The sequence below is a fragment of the Notolabrus celidotus genome, chromosome 5, assembly GCF_009762535.1.
Source record: "Notolabrus celidotus isolate fNotCel1 chromosome 5, fNotCel1.pri, whole genome shotgun sequence".
In the NCBI taxonomy this organism is placed as follows: Eukaryota; Metazoa; Chordata; class Actinopteri; order Labriformes; family Labridae; genus Notolabrus; species Notolabrus celidotus.
Genome location: NC_048276.1, coordinates 7,711,069 through 7,732,082, shown reverse-complemented (window position 1 = coordinate 7,732,082; position 21,014 = coordinate 7,711,069). Strand labels below are relative to the sequence as shown.

Sequence of the window (21,014 nt, the reverse complement as noted above, 5' to 3'; positions counted from 1 at the left end):
ATAAGTATGTAGTATGCAAGCGACAACCTCCGGTCTAAAATATGAGTTCAATGCAGAAGTGCTAAAAATTGCAGTTCATCGAGTGTCCACTAGAGGCTGGCTCCGAAAGTACCAGAAACCACATACACACCAATTCAAAAAAGACGATCTTTACAGCAGAAATAAACATGCTTACAGCCTGGTACAAGAGACAAGAGTGTAGTCTGGATAGCTCTTTTCTTGATCGGCACACACTGTACGGGGGTGAATTTTTTTCTAACGTGGCAATTTAGAAGATATTAAGATTACGAGTCTTCCAATGAGAGGCACAGCTGACTTGAAAGACAGGGGAACTAGCTGTTGGCTAGGAGGCTCAAAACCCGCCTCTTTACGTCACAATCGTTCGACAGCAGCAATATGGCTGCTGCTGACTGGCCTCAAAACAGCGCTTCAGAAACAGATGGGTAGCGTCACGGATATCACGTCCATATTTTATACAGTCTATGATCGTAAGTAGTAGTTAAGTCATTAGCTAGCTTTCGCTACTGTTAGCTCAAGCAGCAATATTAGCTAGCAAGAGGCTGAATGCTAAGCTATATCTAAAGGGTCATCAATAAAATCCCTGCAGTCTGGCCTGATTCCCTCTGACTTTTCACCTTCTATGATCCATGAAAAAAAGAAAAACCTGGAATACTTCAGCAAAACATCATCACAGCTTTAGTACTTCCCACCCCGAACATGACATTAGAAGAAAGGTTGCCACTAGACTATGTTGAATGGTGAACTATAGGCAGCTGAATGAAGAAGGAAAGAAAGAAAGAATTAAGGGGCTAAGGGAGCTGAGGGGAGACTAAAGCAGAGTCGATTGGCAAGACCACCTGCGCGGTGAAGATCTGGTGTGACGAGCGGAAGCAGGAAAACAAGCTAAATGCCACACTTCACAGAATAAAGCCTCTTAAAAATGACCTTCTCTGTGTAGATCACTTAAAATAAAAAACAAGTTAATGGGATTCACAAGCATTGTATTTGGAAATATGGCATGGGACACGTTTAACCAAGTCACACGTCTTGTTTCTGTCACATGGTTATATTCAAATGCTAACTGAAAGGGAGACTTGGATAATAATATGGGACTTTAGTGGGGTTTGTCAGCATGTGTGTAAAGACAGGGAAGATATTTTAGTGCAACTTATCCTTGATGCAGATTACAAAGGCAGCCATCTTTATTCTACATAGAAGAACTACTCTTCAATACAGCCCATAGAGGTACAAGGCCAACACTTAGAATCCAACATCACGACACTGCAATCAAAAAAATCTAATATGGAGCTGCAGCCTCCAGTTGTCAAAGTCAATATATGGATTTATCTCAAATAATGGTGGATAAAAATGTTATAATTCTCACCTTTGTCAGAAAAACAGTCAAAAACAATGTGAGTTTAAACTTAAAGATGTCATGTGATGCGACCTTTGACAAAGAAAAACAGCTAATCTCCACAGATGAGATGCAGGACTCTGAATCTTTGCATAAACACATGACTTGGTCATCTGTTCAGTAAAAAATTCAATCACTTGACCAATTTAGGAATAAATAGTTGTCAGCTCTGGTAAAAATATGAGGCATCTTAGGTATAACTATCCAGATTACTGGTTTTAGGATTATAGAATAAGCTCTGTTCAAAGGTTTGATTCCAAGATGGCAAAAAGCCACAAAAAATGTGGGTGTATGGTATTGTTTTGAGAGCAGTGATGCTAAAGATCATTTGAAAGAAGATGTAGGTCATGAATGGAAAAAAATGGTTGGATGATTCAAAAACAGTTTTATGTCCTTGTTAAGAATGTAAACTCAATTCTTAAAAATGTCTTGATTCAATGGGAATCACATGAATGCAATGAAAGGAACTTTATGGTCTTGTCTTTTAGATTTAATATTCAAATAAATTCTGCACTGCTGAACCAGTGTGGTCTGAAACCATAACTTTGGTAGGGGACAGCTTCAAAGTGCTTATTCTATGAAACACAGAGTTGTTGTTTTCAATAATAAGACTGTACATACAGAAATATGCAAGATTAATACAACAGTATATGCTCTTAATACCTAAATCTTAACTGTACACAAGCACCAAATTGATTATTTTACAACAAAGTGCAACAAATCAGTGCCACACAAGGCATTAAAGCACTATACCTTTCTCAGCACTGATTAATTACATGAAAATACATTTAACTCACAAATAAAGCATGCATAGACTAATGTATAAATGAATGCATATGTCCTTTCATATCCACACATGAACCTGTGAGCAATGTTCCCTGTGCAAACGTGTGTGGGCTGCAGGATTAAAGGATTTTAGCACATTATCACAGACATCTACAGTACAGGCACAACTGGAGGAGAACACTGACATAAGGAGATTAAGTCACACTGACATTTTCTGTGCTTTCTTAAACCCCTTCAAACATACTGGAGTATGCACAGTGTGCAGTATGTCTGCGGTACATTTAGGAACAACTGAGGGAAGTCATAGAAACGATCACAATTAAAATTCCTTCAGTCTCTGATACTCCTAAATCTCCTCTAGGAACCTGCATCACTGGTGATAGATCCAGGGTTAGTTTTGTTATCCTTGTGTCTATTTTTTCACAAGAGAAGTGCACATTTGTTTGGAAAGAAGCTCCCATGATTTAACTTGAAACAAACACACACATAGCCCCCTTGTCTTTTATCTTTCTAATCTGCCTCTTCTGAGTATGCTCTCTATTCAACACTTACATACCCTGATGTGTTAGTGCCACTTCAAGGCAGAACAGATCATCTCTGAATTTGAAACCAATACCAGAGAGAGAATGATCACGACATAAATAGGTTTCCTGCACACGTATATTCAAAATGACTGTTAAGTAGTCCAACCTCTGGTCTTAAAACATGAAGCCCATGCAGAAGTGCTGGAATCTGCAGTTCATAAAGTGTCCACTTGAGGCTGGCTGCAGAAACACTGGACACCACATACACACCCATTCAAAAAAGACGATCTCTACAGCAGAAATAAACATGTTTACAGCCTGGTTCAAAAAACAGTTTAGGTCTGAATAGCTCTTCGCCTCACACTAGCTAGGACAAAGTTAGGTTCCAATATGGCACCTGCCGACAATTGGCTTCAAAACAGTGCTTCAGAAACAGATGGTTGATGTCAGGGATACTACGCCCATTTATGATACAGTCTATGCTGCTTTTTAAAACTAAGAATTAAGTGTTTGTTGGGGAACTAGCTTACGACCATAGACTGTATAAATAATGGACGTAGTATCTAAGACATCACCCATCTGTTTCTGAAGCACTGTTATGAGGCCAATCATCCGCGGCAGCCATATTGCTGCTGTTGAGCGATTGTGACGTAAAGAGGCGGGCTTTGAGCCTCCTAGCCAACAGCTACAGTGTTCCCACCTGTCAATCAAGTTAGCTGTGCCTCTCATTGGAAGACTCGTAATCTCAATATCTTCTAAATTGCAGCGTTAGGAAGAAATTCACCCCCCGTACAGTGTGTGTCGATCGAGAAATGAGCTATCCAGACTACACTTGTCTTTTGTACCAGGCTGTAAACATGTTTATTTCAGCTGTAAAGATCGTCTTTTTTGAATTGGTGTGTATGTGGTTTCTGGTACTTCCGGAGCCAGCCTCAAGCGGACACTCGATGAACTGCAGTTTTTAGCACTTCTGCATACGACAGTCTTTAATTCAAACCATTGCCTGAAATTGCACTATAAAAATCCTCTTTATTTTGTTCCCTGATATCTCCTTCTCAAAAAGACTTTGGTTCCTTATAAAGTAATTGTATAAGTGACATTTAAAGAATATAAATCTCTGATAAAGTCACAGAAAATCATGTGAATTGTTTGAGACAAAACAAGTGAGAAAAAAAGAGGTCAAAGGTCAGAAAGGAAACACTCCTGTGGACAAACCACAGAACTTCCAGAGACTTCTCTCATGCGTCAGTCTAGTGTTTCTGCTCTGTGATGTCTCAGGCTGTGATATGTAGTTGGTCAGCTGGTCATTGTGTCAAACTCTGAAGGAACACCACAGGACACACCGTCTTACTCTCGTGGCCAATCAAAACACCACCTTTACACATTCCAGGGCTTCAACAGCCAATCAGAGCAGCACAATGGACAAGCTCTGAGACAGAGAGGGGATCTAACTTTCTGAACAAATACACAGCAGGCTGCGTGCGACTCCCCAGGGAGAGCAATCAGATCTGCAGCGGTCACAGAAATGGACAGAGGTGGTTTGGAGACGGCTGCTGAGGAAGAAAAGAGGAGGATGGAGAGGTGGAGAAGGAGGAGAGAGAGAGATTGAGTTTCTCTTTTTTGCTTCCTGCCAGGTCATGTGAGGTTAGGACACAGTGTCAGTGTAGGCAGCATGATGAGTCAGACACACTGCAGACTACATCTGATCACACAGAGATGCTTGAAGTCTTTTTTGATGCTTGTTTCTTGTGATGACTTGACGAAAAACTCCTGTTACAATAAATACATCCTTTCTTCATCACATTTCCAACTAAATGTGATGCATTCTGTTATTTTCTGTAGCATGCATCCACTCTGATCATGTAATTCCTCTAAAACAACCTTCCTCTATCCTGTGTTTCCTGTAATTGAGACTCTCCTGCATTGTCGTGACATTACAGTAAAATCCAATAGCTGGAGATGCAGACAGATTCCAGGTTAGCAAGTACAACCTGATCAATATTTCAGTAAGTCATGTGGCCAAAGACGGTGACAAAAGACTCTCATCCAACCCTCTCTTCTCTCCAGCTTCCTAAAATTTACATGTTATTGCTCCTCCATCTTCCCCCTCCCCCTCCCGTCTCTCTTCATTTTTCATCCCTGCCTCTCTCCACCCCTTCTCTCTCCGTCTGCTATTTTCTGCAACACTCAGTCATTCAGGCCGAGCTGCTCAGACTGTAACACTCAACCAGCCCGCACTTAAACTGATGTCACCTTAAGAACTGCTGACTTTGAATCTCAAGGTGCCCTCCTATCAAAAAAATGTAAACATATGCAGATACACAATTATCTTCACACAACAGAAGAATCAAGTTGCTATTCTTGCCTGGTTGAATTAATTGTCAGCAGCTTGTTCAGCCACCAGTCTGCTTAAAGTGGGAACCCTCCAGATTAAACAAAACCAGGGAACAGATGGCAGTGTGTGCCCTTGGCCTAAATTCCTAACCCATACTATCTGTTTTGAGTGATCTCTGAGAATAGACACACTCACACACACAAACACACACACATAATCTTCCTATGAATCTCATAGTAATTCCATATGTTGCCCACTTCCTCACAAAGCATTTAGGAGAGCAGCGCTGCAGGATGCAAATCACAACATCTGTTTATGTGTTCACTCATGATTATCCTTACCTAATATGGACAGAAAACTGAACAACCAGCATAACGATTAGTTTTTGTTTTTTTTCCATCTAAACTAGGCTGATTTTATTTACTTTGTTTTGCATTTTTTTGAGTATTTTATATTTTGGGCTTTTTTTTTAAGCAGATGCATTAGTTAAATGACAAATAAACTGAAATCAGCCTCTTCTCCCTGTTATAAAAAGTGGCTAAATTATCTGATATCCTGTTTGTATCTTGAGGAAATCTGATAAACAGTGATCTGGGGACCCTTTGTGGAGTTTATCGAGAAGGAGAGAAGTCAGACTGGGAACTAACTATGACAGTATACAGCAGGGGTGTCCAAAGTGCGGCCCGGGGGCCAATTGCGGCCCAAGGTCCATTTATTTATGGCCCCAAGCTTCCATATTAAAATGTGTTATTTATAGCACAGAAATGAATCACCTTCTGAATCATCTGTACATTTGTAGTTTCTTTCAAGCACACAAACAAAACTAAAGTCAATCCAGAAACATCTCAAAAAGCTCCATATTGACTACTTGTATAAAGGCAAAGCTCTGAGAATTCTGCAAGATGGCAATAAAGAAGAAACACAAGAACTCTTAAAGTTGACAGGTTTTCAAATTAATGTTTCCATCATGATGTAAAAATGTTCTTGATGAACACTAAAAGTTCAGAAGACACAAAAGAGGAAACAAGACAAGATCAAAAGTATGAAATTGTGCAGAAAAGGCAAAATTTGGTGCATAAAAATTGTTCAGAATGTAGGAAAATAATTATTTTGTTCTTAAATTGTTGTCTGCTGGTCAGAAAAGTCTTAAAAACAACATGAAAAAGAAGTGTGATGAAATCCAGATCGTGATCCTACTAAAATAATTGTTATCAAATAGATATTTCATATCAACATCAAAAGTGGCCCTCTTTGAAAAAAGTTTGGACACCCCTGGTATACAGTATATGCACAGCATTTCAACTTGGTTGCACCCCGAATGATGTTGTGTTGTGATATTCTCTGATCCCTGCTGTTTTTGCCTCGCCTTGGACCCCCTCGTAAAGTTACAAGGACTTTCTGTGGACTCTACTTCTGGCCATTTATTTATTTGTGGACAATACATCAATGTATGGACTGACACGGTTGCACATCTTATCTCTTTTTCTGGCAGTGTGTTTTTGTTTTGTTTTGTGGTGTTTATATTTTTGTGCGTGTATGTCTTTATGTTGTTATAAATGTATAAAACATTTTTATAAATAAAATCTTTTAAAAAAAAAGGCAAATAAACTCAATCTTTAAGGTTATTATTAACTTTTTTTGAGAGGCAAAGAAATAAAAGCAGTACAAATCTGGGATTGTTGCTGCGCTTGTTAAAGGGATATTTCAGTTTTTTTGAAGTGGGGTCATATGAGTTACAGAACACTATTGCTCCTGCTAGCCACAATGAGTGCCGGTGAGCTCTTCCTCTTTAATGAGAAATTCCCAGATGACCAGCAGGCAAGCTAGGCTACAATCCTCTGCAGACGGGGACACCTCCTTCTTGTAATTTCGCTAAAATTAATAAAATATGGTCCAGGCACTCATCACGGTGCAATTGCATGCTCTACTAGAAAAAATTGCAGCTCTTGACTTTGCCGTCAGAAATCCCCTTTGTTTGGCACTATTTTCGGACGCACATCGCAGACATGTGTTCTTCCGCTGCCATATTTTAAATTGGGTATTTTCTGACAATGTATGGCGTTATGGAATGAACCTGATAATGGATCTACAATTAAATGTCTGGCATACAGGTCTGAGCCAGCTTCAGGCTGCGACTCGACACAGAAAAGATTCAAGGTGTGAGTCTTAATCCTTGGGAAGAAGTTCTGAGATTATCCCTCCTAGTTTAAATAAATAACAAGACCCAACACTCTGTACTATGTACGTTAAGTTACATAAGTACAGAGAGAGAGAGAGAGTAGGTCAAACATAACTGTCCACATATAAAATTGTAATGTTTGAAGTGTTTGCTGTATGTTTTTGTTGATTGTTACTGTTCTGTTTTTTGTTTTTAACTCTGTAAAGCACTTTGAATGGCTCTATGCATGAATGGTGCTTTATAAATAAACTTGCCTTGCCTTGCCTTGCCTTGCCTTGCCTTGCCTTGCCTTGCCTTGCCTTGCCTTGCCTTGCCTTGCCTTGCCTTGCCTTGCCTTGCCTTGCCTTGCCTTGCCTTGCCTTGCCTTGCCTTGCCTTGCCTTGCCTTGCCTTGCCTTGCCTTGCCTTGCCTTGCCTTGCCTTGCCTTGCCTTGCCTTGCCTTGCCTTGCCTTGCCTTGCCTTGCCTTGCCTTGCCTTGCCTTGCCTTGCCTTGCCTTGCCTTGCCTTGCCTTGCCTTGCCTTGCCTTGCCTTGCCTTGCCTTGCCTTGCCTTGCCTTGCCTTGCTGCATGAGCTAGAATACACGCCGATCAGCTCTACTTCCCATACTTCCCGTCTCTTCTTCTGTCTGATCCAATTACGGCAAAATGGCCCTAAAAATAACACAACATCTGACAACACAAAAAATGTTGTTTTTATCATTTTTTATGTTTTAACATCGACATTTTAAATATACGATTGTTTTTTATTATTTTATGGTGATATTGCTGGCTTGACCTCTGACCCTGATGCATCTGAGGGATGGTGTGATTGATGTTTGTCTTGCAGAAGCAAAGCAGAGGAAGAGCAGGCGAGGGTGATACCAGAGTTCAGAAGAGAGATTATTCAAACTAAATCAACTCATTTAAAACATCAAGGTGTAATATGTGTTGCAAATGTTAGAACCTTTTGGATATTTGTTTTTTTTTTTTGGTTCCAGTGTGTTGAAAAGTGGAAATAAGCCAGATTGTCCTGCCTGATACTTGAGTTTGATCAGCAGGCTTCCCTTGAATTAAGAAAAATACCTATTTTTTATTATTTCAGGACCCAAAGCTTATCACGTGTCATCATAAAAAGACCGAACATGATCTGTCCACATGTGCTTAAATCAACAGTATCATCATGACTCTGTCAATATTTCTGTGCCAGCCGTCGAGGAAGGCTGCTCCGGTCAGTTCCTTCAGAAAAATGGGCCGCGAGGAAAAGTGGGTCAGGAGCTAATTCAGTGTCTCTATTCTCCACACTCTCTCCAGTAACAACAACAACTTCCCTGTTACAACAGGTTAAGATAAAGTCTGTCGACATCGTCTACCTCTCATTGTGCAGACTGGATCACCTAGAGCAGGAGATGGCTATCACTGCAGTCAGCCTGTGGAGGGGGAAACAAAGCAAAGGTCTCAGCCTGAGGACCAAAGGGGACCTAAGAGGAGAGATGATACAGATGGGAAATAAGAGAAAACAGGGCTGATATATGGGAAGCAGACTCAGTCTGAGGTTTAGAGCCTGGAACTAAGTGGGGAGGGGTAGACGTCGTATTTTGAGACAGACTCAGGGGTTTGAAAGTTGAGCGTGGAGGTCTACGGGTGCAGACTGAGGTATAGAGCGAGCAGGACCTGGGGCAGGACTAGGGAGGGGGAAACAATAGCTAATGGACACAGAGGAAACTCCACAGGTCAGAGGAGTGCAGATCACATGCTGATAAGAGGCCATGTCACTGAGAGTCTCAGTTTAAAGGCACTTAGGAGTGATACACATATTGTGAAGTTTTGAGTTGTTAAAATAAGCACTCTGCCAGGAAAAACCTCAAGGACTGACTTCCTTCCTCTGGCATTTTTTTATGCTTTTGTAGGGAATCAGGACCACACACAAACACACAAACACACAAACATGCACAGATGATACACAAATATGCATCCATATATGTGCCACATAACCCGACAAACCAAACACAAGCAAACACAAGTGCACAAACAAATGTAGTCACTGAAAATAAAACACAAACACTACATAAAGGTCTAATTTACTTTGGTAGCTCATAAGAACCTCTCTGAGGTCTCAGATCATGGTTGTGATGTGATGTATAACTCCAGTAATTCCAGTGCAGCAGTTACTGAATCCAATTCTAGACAAGACTTCCTTTTCCTTTACGGTGTTTAGTCTGCAACGTAAACACTTTAATTTCTTGGTCCATTATATCCCCTGGGGTTGTGCCGGTTCAGATTTTTTAAGCACCAATAGGTCGCTTCACTCTAGCTTACTGCAGTGGTACAAACCAAAAAAAAGAAAGATATTTTCTTGTGATTTAGCTCCAATTAATGTGTCTTAAATTGCCAAAATAACGTAATGATGCACTGTTTTTACTTTCTAAAGAATAAAAATGCAAACTTTGTTGTTGTTTGTTGTCTTACAGAGGAGAAGAAAACTACTTTCAAAATGTTTGTGTGTTGAACAGATGTCGGATCGATCATTGTTGATGCATTCCAGGTAATCAGGAAATCTGACCGCAGATGGGCTTTTGCAACACAGTGTAAAGCAGATACTGTATGTGTCTTTATCAGCCCTTGCATGAAGAAATCAGTTTAATAACTGTTGTCAGATTACGTGATATCTTAAAATGGTGTTTTGCCCCACCTGCTTTTGCTCTCAGAGAACAGACAGTTCTTTCTGCATACAATAAAAGCCCGCTGAACGTGATTGGTCAATACTACTCTGACCACAAATGTACTACGAACAGAAACCAGAGGACTTCTCATGCTGGAAATACAGATTCTACATATTTAATTAAAACCTGTCAATGCAGACTATGGTTCAAGCAATATGTAACGGTCAACGTGGACAGTTGGATTCTGGGTAAAACTTGAGTTGTGTAACTTTGTGGTCAAAGTGCCTCCTTGCAGAAATCCCTGAAGGCAAACTTTGAGGCGCTGGGTATGGGCTTATCTCAGAAAACTACAACCGGAAATGGTGGAAGTACTTTGGAGGAAAGTAACATTTTGCCCTGGTCTGTGAGTCTTCAATTTTCTGACTACTGATTTTCTTCAGTAGTCGGAACAAGCAAATGAAATGCTTGTTTTCATTTTTTTTTCTGCCTGCCTTAATCTTAAAGCATTTTTCTAAAAAAAATTTAAGATGAAAAAATCTCAGCATTTTGTTTCCAAATTGGGAACCTGAGTCGTTAATGCATGTTGAAAGTTGACATTAAAATGTTAGTTATGTTACAATGAACAGGGATGGGTTCAGTAAGACAAGACAGCAGAGTGCAGAAATACAGAGGAAGAATGAAGAAAGAGAGGTGAACTGAAAGAGAGACTTGGACTGTGGCCAAATCCACTTCCAGTCTTGTTAAAGCATTCCTGCACACTACTGCAATATTTAACACACATGCACACACACACACGCACACACACACACACACACACACACAGGCATACATACGAAGCACTGGGTTAATAAGGGACCTCCTTGCATCACAAACCTTAACTGCATGCACTCGGGTAGGTCTGCACATCACAGCTCCTCACACACATGTGCACACACGTTAACACCACAACAAGACGCCATCATTAAGTAATCAGGGTTTATTGGGAGTTAATTGCTGAGCCAACTGCTTTTCTGTGTGAGGTACATTATGCACAACACATAGTGGCAGTAGTAAATGGTCATACCCATGCATATCCACACAGACACACTGAACCCTCTGACACTTTCAACACTTTCACGCAAGTTAATAACTGGAATGAGACAAAAACATTTAGGTTAAACATCAGCTTGACACTCCCTCTGGTGAAAATGTGTCAGGAGTCTGCAGGAGCCATAGATCAGCTGATCCCTCCAGTCAGACTTATTGAAATCACTTACAGACATGCAAAGGACAAACTAAAAGGATCCACGGGCCATAGGTCGAGATTACCAACAGCCTCCCCGAGTGCTTTCCAATAATGTTAAAACTCTGAAGGATTATATGTTTTTTTATAATCCCTGAAGGCAGTGAAAGGAAAGCGAATGTGTGTCAGTGGTTCAGGCCAAGGTCATTTGTAGCTTATCAGCAACTACTCTGAAATAGCAGCTCTCTGCTGAAATATCTTTGGGAGGTTATTTTTTACCAGCGCAGTGGTAGTGTTACACATCCAGCCTCTCTGAGAGCATGTGGAGCTGGAGGGAACAGCTGGAATAAAATCATGTTCAGATGCTGGACTCAAGCTCACGATAATGAAAAGATTGCATGTAAATGCAGGTGATTATAACTTATGTGGAGGGTAACCTGTGCATCAAGAGTTTGGAAAACTATTCATCATTTTATTTTATCGTTGAGCCACACTCCTTGTTTGGCAAGACAAAGTCTGTCCTCGGCTTTGGGGTCCCTAGTAAAGACCAACTAGTCATGAGTCACATCAAATTCCTGACAGTCTTTCATTTGTGTCCATCAATCAATCAATCTTTTCTTATACAGTGCCAAATCCCAACAAATGTTACCTGAAGACTCTTTCCAAACAGAGCAGGTCTAGACCGTACTCTATGTTATTTTATTAACAAAGACCCAACATCAAGACAGGATAAGATCCAGTCCCATCTTACAGACAGGACTCAGTCTGATCTCATCTTAATCCACCATGAGCAGAGCACTTTGCAGCATTTAGCAAGTCACAGCGGCAAGGACAAACTTCCTTTAACAGGCAGAAACCTCCAGCAGGACCAGACTCATGTTAGACACACATCTGCTCGACCGAGTTGCAGTTGGAAAGAGGAGATTAAGATAGAGGCAGAGAGATGATAGTGATGAAACGGATAGTAGTAGTAGTAGCTGTTGCCGCCGGAGTCCAGCACGTCCACAGCAGAGATACAGAGGAACCTAAGAGACAAGGTGTGTCTGCAAGTTGCTACTACCAAGGGCAGCTTTTCCCTTCGTGTTAAATCCAGATTATCTCAAACTGCACTTCTCAGTGAAAACAAAGACTGTATGAAAATGGGCGTGGTCTCAGTGACATCACCCATTGGTTTCTGAAAAGGTGTTATGAAGCCCACTGATGGTATTGGAAATTCTGACTCTAACTTCTGACCAGCCTAGCCATCTGGCAAACAATCTACCCACCTGTTAATTTAACCAACCACACCCCTAACTATGCTGCATAATGCTTAACCTTTAGCCTTAATGCAATCAAAACAGATGAGTTACAAAAACATGTATCACTAGAACTAGGGATGTTCTGATTAAGGATTGTCTGGATTATTTTAGATGTGCTGGTACTGAAATTATGAGTTGAAACACATCAACATAATACCACTTCTAAGTTGACCAATTGTGTTCCCTTTCTCATAGCAAGGAGAGTCAAAACATTCTCCATACACTGCTGTCATTGCATGAAAATGAAATCCAGCTATCCTGACTGAATATAAGCGGAGATGGACCTTTTGTGATAAGGACACTATTTCCCAGCTCTAATAAAAGACAATGACCTCACATGCTTGCAAACAAATTTGTCATAATCCTTAATCCAAGTTTAAAAGCTGGTTAATATGCAGTAAAATGAGTTTGTGTGCATGTGTAGGACAACAAGTTCCTGTCAGCATAATGGAGGTGACCTCAAAGATTACAAGATCATTACAAACCAACTTGAGATCAAGTGAAGCACTCAAGCATCCACAGAAAGAACTCCTATGTACTCCATATTAATAATCCAGAAATCAAATGTATTGTAAATAAATCCTTTCATCTCTGCAGAGATTAAAATATTTCTGTCAGGGGCATGAGAGCAGATTTGATTTAAAGCACATACATCACGGCATCATGTGTCGCCTCTTATGGAGACAGAGGAACGTGGACAATCGAGAACAAACATCAAAGATGCACGCTCAGGAGAGTAACAAAAACCTGGAGGTGATAAGGAGACCCCCGGCAGAGAACAAACGTAGTTCTTCTTGAAACTCCTGAGAGGAATTCCCTGTTTATCTGTGCGAGCGCAGCGTGAATGTCAGCTATGTGGGCAGAGATATGTGCGTATCATATCCTGTCCCTCTGCAGCTGAGACAGAGCCCACACAGGCCGACATGCACTGATTGATTAGACAGGATTTCTGTCAAAGAGCCAGAGTGTTTCCTCATATCAGAGGAGAAAAATAAACAACCCTCAAGTGAGAAAACAAACCTGAGGCACCAAACCTCGAACAATGACACTAATCTACACTCCTCTCTCAACGCCGCCATGTTTCTATGAAATGTTTCTGTCTCTCTTACAAACAAACACACACAAAAAAAGTCTCACCCTCGCCGTGTGCCACTGACGCCATCACCTCTGACCCCTCTGCAGCCTCTGGGGCCTCATTACCCACAATGCACCTCTCCTGGAAAGACTATCATGACAGAAATGTGACCCCTGCTGATGCTGGAGACACCTCGACTGTTAAGACGCACGCGCACGCGAGCACTAGGGGCGCATGAGCTCGCACACACACACGTACAGAGGAAACACACAAAAATAAACAATCCAAAATGTGAGACATATCTCCAGGTTTCACTTCCCTACAGTCGCCATCGCGCCTGTGCATGTCAATCAAAAGGGACACACTCAGAGGATAAGAGATATGGACAGAGGGTCAGAGTTGGACTCATTAATCATTTCCTCAGACTCTTGTAAAACTGGGAAGCTGATTCCAAGAGGTGAGAGAGCAGAAAATGAAACATTGACGGGGAAAAAGTTGTAAATATTCTTTTCAACACAGAAATATTCAAACACACCGCTCTCTACGTTGCTTTGATGCTTAACCCTCCTGTTATGTTTGTTTCTCAGGAACAGCAATAATGTTACTGGGTCAATTTGACCAAGGGCATATTTGATCATCCAAAAGTGTCAGAACCCAAAAAATCCAAATAATATTCTTTTTAATCTCATTATTAACTCCATTACTAACCATTTAAATCAATATATGGTGTAATGGAGTTCTTTAACTCTCACAGATCATGGTTCAATGAGGATAACTCACTCGTTTTTCATTAAAATTCATGTTAAAACTTTTTTAAATGTACATTGGAAATCCCTAAATATGAATACAATAGTTTTACATGACATGGATTTTGTTTTATTTTGAATTTTGAATTTTTATTTATTTTTATTTTTTTAATGAAGTGATGTTGACACCTCTTCTGTCACATGCTGCCCAGATTTTTATGCTGTTTTTAGCTGGTTTGGAAGATACAGTTGTGCTCATAAGTTTACATACCCTGGCAGAATGTATGGTTTCTTGGATAGTTTCTGTTGTCTTTATGATATAAAAAGAGTAAACACAGTTGTTTGATAAAAATTTTTGCTTCACCCAACCTGTAACCATGAGTGAAAAAAAAGTTTTTCTCTTATCATTCATATTCTCTGAAAAATGAAAAAAAAAATCACAAATTCTACCAAGGTATGTAAACTTATGAGGACAACTGTATATATTGCCTAAAATGTGAAATTAACAATTTTTCTGGGACTTCTGGGAATGTGTCCCACGGGATTCCCGGGCAGTATGTCAAACCTCAACCACCCAGAAGTGGAGATATACTGTGTCTACTATAACACACACACCACACACACACACACACACACACACACTGCCTGTACACACACAGATCAGAAGCACATTCAGGTGCACAAACAAAGATTAAAAAACACAAACATTTTGTGCTGGGAAGCTTTGGTTTAGACATATTTTTCACTCTCTTAACCCTCCTGTTATGTTGCGGGTCAAATTGACCCTTTTTAAAGTTCAAAAATAAAAAATGTTAAAAGTATTTTTTCTGTATGAAACGTCTTTGTTCGGCTTAATAGGTGAAATCAACATATAAAATTAAAATGAGCTCAAGGATGTCATGTCTTTTCTACAACTTGAGAAAATAAGATACTCACTAAGAGGCAACTCTGGAAAGTTTTAAGATAGGTGGCAATCCAATCCCCCACCCCCCACCTCCCCCACGTCTGTCTGTTTGTCTCCTTCTTACCTTGTTGTATTTATTTTTGTTGATGAATTAATTTGATTATATTTAGTCTTATTGATATATTACCATTATAACTGTTGTTAACATTATTACTATAAATTGATATTGTTTAGGAGATATGTCATGTTTTGTTTTCTTTTATCTTTCTCTATGCTCACTGAAAAAATTGAAAAAAAAAACAGGAAATTATGGCTTATTGTATTATTATTATTGTTCTTCAATACTTGGGATGCACTGTATTCCGTTGTAAAAGTCACTCACTATACATCTCTTTTCTTTTGTGACTTCCGGTGTTGATCTATCATTGTTAACCTGCCATATTTCTCAATAAAAGTATTTATAAAATTATTATACAAGAAAAACTTAAAATGGTTAATTTCACATTTTAGGCAATATATACAGTTGTCCTCATAAGTTTACATACCTTGGTAGAATACCATTTTAAGTTTTTCTTGTATAATAATTTTATAAATACTTTTATTGAGAAATATGGCAGGTTAACAATGATAGATCAACACCTGAAGTCACAAAAGAAAAGAGATGTATAGTGAGTGACTTTTACAACGGAATACAGTGCATCCCAAGTATTGAAGAACAATAATAATAATACAATAAGCCATAATTTCCTGTTTTTTCAATTTTTCAGTGAGCATAGAGAAAGATAAAAGAAAACAAAACATGACATATCTCCTAAACAATATCAATTTATAGTAATAATGTTAACAACAGTTATAATGGTAATATATCAATAAGACTAAATATAATAGAATTAATTAATAAACAAAAATAAATAGAACAAGGTAAGAAGGAGACAAACAGACAGACGTGGGGGAGGTGGGGGGTGGGGGATTGGATTGCCACCTATCGTAAAACTTTCCAGAGTTGCCTCCTAGTGAGTATCTTATTTTCTCAAGTTTTACAAAAGACATGAAATCCTTGAGCTCATTTTAATTTTGTATGTTGATTTCACCTATTAAGCCGAACAAAGACGTTTCATACAGAAAAAATACCTTTTAACATTTTCTATTTTTGAACTTTAAAAAGGGTCAATTTGACCCGCAACATAACAGGAGGGTTAAGAGAGCGAAAAATATGTCTAAACCAAAGCTTCCCAGCACAAAATGTTTGTGTTTTTTAATCTTTGTTTGTGCACCTGAATGTGCTTCTGATCTGTGTGTGTACAGGCAGTGTGTGTGTGTGTGTGTGTGTGTGTGTGTGTGTGTGTGTGTGTGTGTGTGTGTGTGTGTGTGTGTGTGTGTGTGTGTGTGTGTGTGTGGTGCGTGTTATAGTAGACACAGTATATCTCCACTTCTGGGTGGTTGAGGTTTGACATACTGCCCGGGAATCCCGTGGGACACATTCCCAGAAGTCCAGTTTTATCCCAAAGCGGGAATGCAAATAAGCACACTGTATGCTGATACTAAATGCACACACCACAAACACACACACTCGTTCACACATTCACTCTCTCTTATCTTACCTGCTGAGCCACCGGTCATTCTTGCAGAGGCCTGACATGGAAAAAAAAAAAAGATGAAAATACACAATGAATGCCAAATAAAATCAAGAAAACATACAAACACTTAAGAGGATTCAAATGAACACTTTGAAGCTTTCAGGAATGTAAACCCAGAATCAGCCGAAGGGGATGACTCAGTTTCCCTGATACATTCTCCTGCAACAGAATCAGCTGGGAAAAGGCTGACAGATTATAAAAGAGCCTCTGAAAACTAACAGATAACTTGTATTAAGACCCACTAGAGGCTTATTAGAGATAAAAAAAAATAGTGTTTCATGTGTTGCTGAAAGGGGTGACATCCGCTTCATGAATGAGGCTGAATCCTCGTCATCAAAAGAAAGCCAAACCAAAATAAATGATGCAATGAAATCAGAGGAAATTGGAGAGGATGTTGATGTGTGTGTGTGTGTTTGTGTCTCTGTGTTCTCATGAGAGTCTGCGGGCTGATTCAGACAGAGGAGAAGGAGAAAATAGGAAATGACAGGGAAGATGATCAACAAAGAGGACAGTACCCGATGTGGAAAAAGAAACAGTGGCAGGAAAATACTAAATACAGGAAATGAAAGCTGACACTCTGATCATGAGGAGTAAGATAAACACGCATACACTCCCTAAAAAATCCCACAATCAACAGGACGGAGGACATTAATAGCTCACATTCATTTCCCAATCACTGTCAGGAGTATTATCTTATCACAGACACTTTATCATGAATTCAAGGAAAACCCCTCATCCATACCAAAGGTCTTCAAGAGCTCAGATTTATTCCCAGAGTGGCTCAAGTGCAGTTTACAGGAAACCTCAGCTGGGATTTCCTCAATGTTGATATCATTTACCGTAACATACTGAAAAAGCACAGCATCATCCCACCTGACAGCTTTTGTTTTAAATAGTTTGAGTTTCTTTTTAAACACATTTTTATTGATGTGCTTTGACAGGAGATGTCCCTTGAGTGATGTTTTTATTCTTTTTCTGGCAGGATCATTGGCAGGATATTAGCATTTTGTCAAGTCAAGTCAGCTTTATTTATATAGCACATTTAAAAACAACCAGTGTTGGCCAAAGTGCTTTACAAGGTAAAAAGTAAAAATGACATGAAGGCAACAATAAACAACAACATATCAACATATATATTAATGTCCTCTTCACGAGGAGAAGGCCAAAGAGAAGAGATGGGTCTTCATCAAAGATTTAAAACCCAACAGTTGGGGCTGATCTTAATTGGAGTGGCAAGCCATTCCAGAGCTTGGGGGCCGCTGCTGCAAAGGCTCGGTCTCCCCGGGTTTTAAGGCGACTTTTAGGCACATCCAGGAGCAGCTGGTTTGTTGACCTCAGTGCTCGGGTTGGGTTGTGAACATGGAGAAGATCAGCCATGTAGAATGGTGCCAATCCATTTAGGGCCTTGTACGTTAAAAGTGCAACTTTAAAATCAATCCTGTGACGGACTGGGAGCCAGTGGAGAGCATGCAGCACAGGTGTGATGTGCTCCCTCTTTTTCCTGCCAGTCAGGAGGCGAGCAGCAGCATTTTGTACAAGCTGCAGGCGCTGAATAGACGCCATGTCTAAGCCGACATACAAAGAATTACAATAATCAAGCCTAGCCGTAATAAAGGCATGTACAACTCTCTCTAGATCAGGGGTGTCAAACTCATTTCAGTTCAGGGGCCAACTACAGCCCGAGTTGATCTTAAGTGGGCCGCACCAGTAAAATCATAACATAATAACCTATAAATAACGACAACTCTAAATGTTTCCCTTTGTTTTAGTGCAAAAAAGTACAAGTACATTCTATAAATGTTCACATTTAATTAACTATCTTTTTACAAAAACAGCTGTTGTATTTTTTGGGCTGAATATTTTACTCTTTAAGCACTGAAACCTGCTGCGAACACACCAAATACACAGGTTTCCCATTCACCTGACACAAGGTAAAGTTGACTATTGTGGACCCCCCAGCTCCAGCAGGAACAGTTTGCTTGCTGGACAGTGTTGTATGCAGGGGTGTAGTGCTAGTGTGAGTAGTTAGTGGATCATCTTATAGTGCTCTAAGCGGATTATGCAAACAGAAAGTAATCTACTTTCTCACTTTGAGAAAAAAAAGTTCTGTTCAGGTGTGCTCTGTCAGCACTATGATTGTATGTGACCCCCAGAGGACAAATTAGAAATAGTAGTTACTTTTATTGAAATATTGTAGTTAATGTCTTCTCTGTAAATTTTTCACTTTGCAAAGATGTTCCGTGGTCCGGATTGGAACCTCTGGTGGGCCGGATTGGAACCTCTGGCAGGCCGGTTTTGGCCCGCGGGCCACATGTTTGACACCCCTGCTCTAGATCCTTAGGAGGGAGATATGCCTTCACCTTTGCTATGAGTTTCAGCTGGAAGCTGTATTTCAGATCTTTTGACTGTTTTTAATCTGTCATCTTTTCTTGTTTTTATTCGTCCAACATTGTTTTATTTCCTTCTATTTCTTGTTGGGAGTCATAACCTCTTTATCTTCCTTTATATCTCTGTCACTTCTTTTTGCTGTCACCTCCCTGCAGTTTTTTCTTAAACTTTTGGTCATTGTCTTCCTTTCTCTTTCTTATTTGTAAAGCCCTTTGTAACCCTGTTTTTAAAAGTGCCACAATAAAAAGATTATTATTAGTTATTTATTTATTTATATATATTATACATATTTATATTTATATATATATATATTATTCATATTTATATTTATATTATTTATATCCATTTATTTATTTAGTTATTATAAAAGTTGAACCTCAATTATCTTTATGTCACTCATATACACTGAAAAATAATGCAAGTAGCTGCTTAGTTTCAAATATGAAGCCAATGCCAAAGTGTCTTGAACCTCTCTTCTGACTAATGTCCAGGGGGCGACTCCCTTGGTTGTTCAAACCTAGTTTCAAGTCTTCTTTAGTACAGCATTATAGTTGCTTATGTTGTCTCAGAAGGCAGGATATGACCCTTAAAGTTACTAACCATAGACCTTTCTGGAGTCCCTGAGCTCCTTTGTCTCATAGGTTCCTCTGTATCTCTGCTGTATACTTCCTGCTGCTGTGAACATGCCAGACTCCAGCTGCTACAACTACTACTATCCATCTCACCACTATCATCTCTCCCTCTCTCTCTTAGTCTCCCATATCCCTCTTTACAACCCCAACAGGGTCTCAGCAGATGTGTGTCTAACATGAGTCTGGTCCTGCTGGAGGTTTCTGCCAGTTAAAGGAAGTTTGCTGCTGTAACTTGCTAAATGCTGCAAAGTGCTCTGCTCATGGTGGATTAAGATGAGATCAGACTGAGTCCTGTCTGTAAGAGGGGACTGGATCTTATCCTGTCTTGATGTTGGGTCTTTGTTAATTACAGAACATAGAGTATGGTCTAGACCTGCCCTGTTTGCAAAGAGTCTTCAGATAACGTTTGTTGTGATTTGGCTCTATACAAATAAAGATTGATTGATTGAAAGAGTGACATGACTCAGACAGAATTTTGATGACTTGACTTCAACACTGGTTCGCACATACAGCTCACCCTGAAACATTTCCAGGAGTTTTAAGGAGTCCAGTTCATGTGTGAATACAGCATATGTTGATTTTAGAGTAAACTGTTGATAAAGCAGGGTTTGCTTAGGGTCTGGCTAATTGTTATTGACAAGCTGCAACCACCTTGACCTTAAATACTTGACAGATATGTAGCAATACCCATCGACCCTCCATGCATATACCGTGTGGTCAGTTTGGCTCTAAAAACTCAAGAGCAAATACATAGATGCTTAATCTAGGGGTTCAAACGGTAGCAAACGAACCCGAGGGTGAGGTCACGGCGGCTGCAGTTTCTGTAACTCAAACTGCTTGTTTGAGGATAAAAGAAACGATGACATCAATTTATGCAAAAGTGACTGAATTACTGCAGTTCATGTACAAATATACAAAGTGTGGTCTAAATTTGGAGCTTAGAAGTATATTTCTGCACTTATATGTATATGTTTGTATGTGTGTGTGTGTGGTTGTGTGTGTGTGGTGTGTGTGATCATGTTAGTTTGGACAGCTGCACTTTATCAGTCACGGTTAGGGGAAAATAAACCCACTCCACAGCATCAGTCTGATCCCACGGCCCCTGCTGCTCTCTACATATACGCACACACACATACACACACTCACACACTCAAGGGCAGACTTTTGTAACTAATAGTCCTGACACTTGAGGATAACCCGCACTCTGTTTTATGCTGTACTCTGCAGAGACATAC

At 39.8% G+C, this 21,014-nt stretch overlaps 1 protein-coding gene across 1 annotated transcript in view; it reads right to left on the bottom strand.

Annotated features, from left to right (window-relative positions):
* Positions 1-21,014, bottom strand: part of stard13a (StAR-related lipid transfer (START) domain containing 13a) — an 84,892-nt gene that overhangs the window by 43,690 nt on the left and 20,188 nt on the right. The window contains 1 exon segment of the mRNA XM_034683273.1: positions 16,724-16,754. Within this exon segment, the coding sequence (XP_034539164.1) occupies positions 16,724-16,754 (31 nt within the window).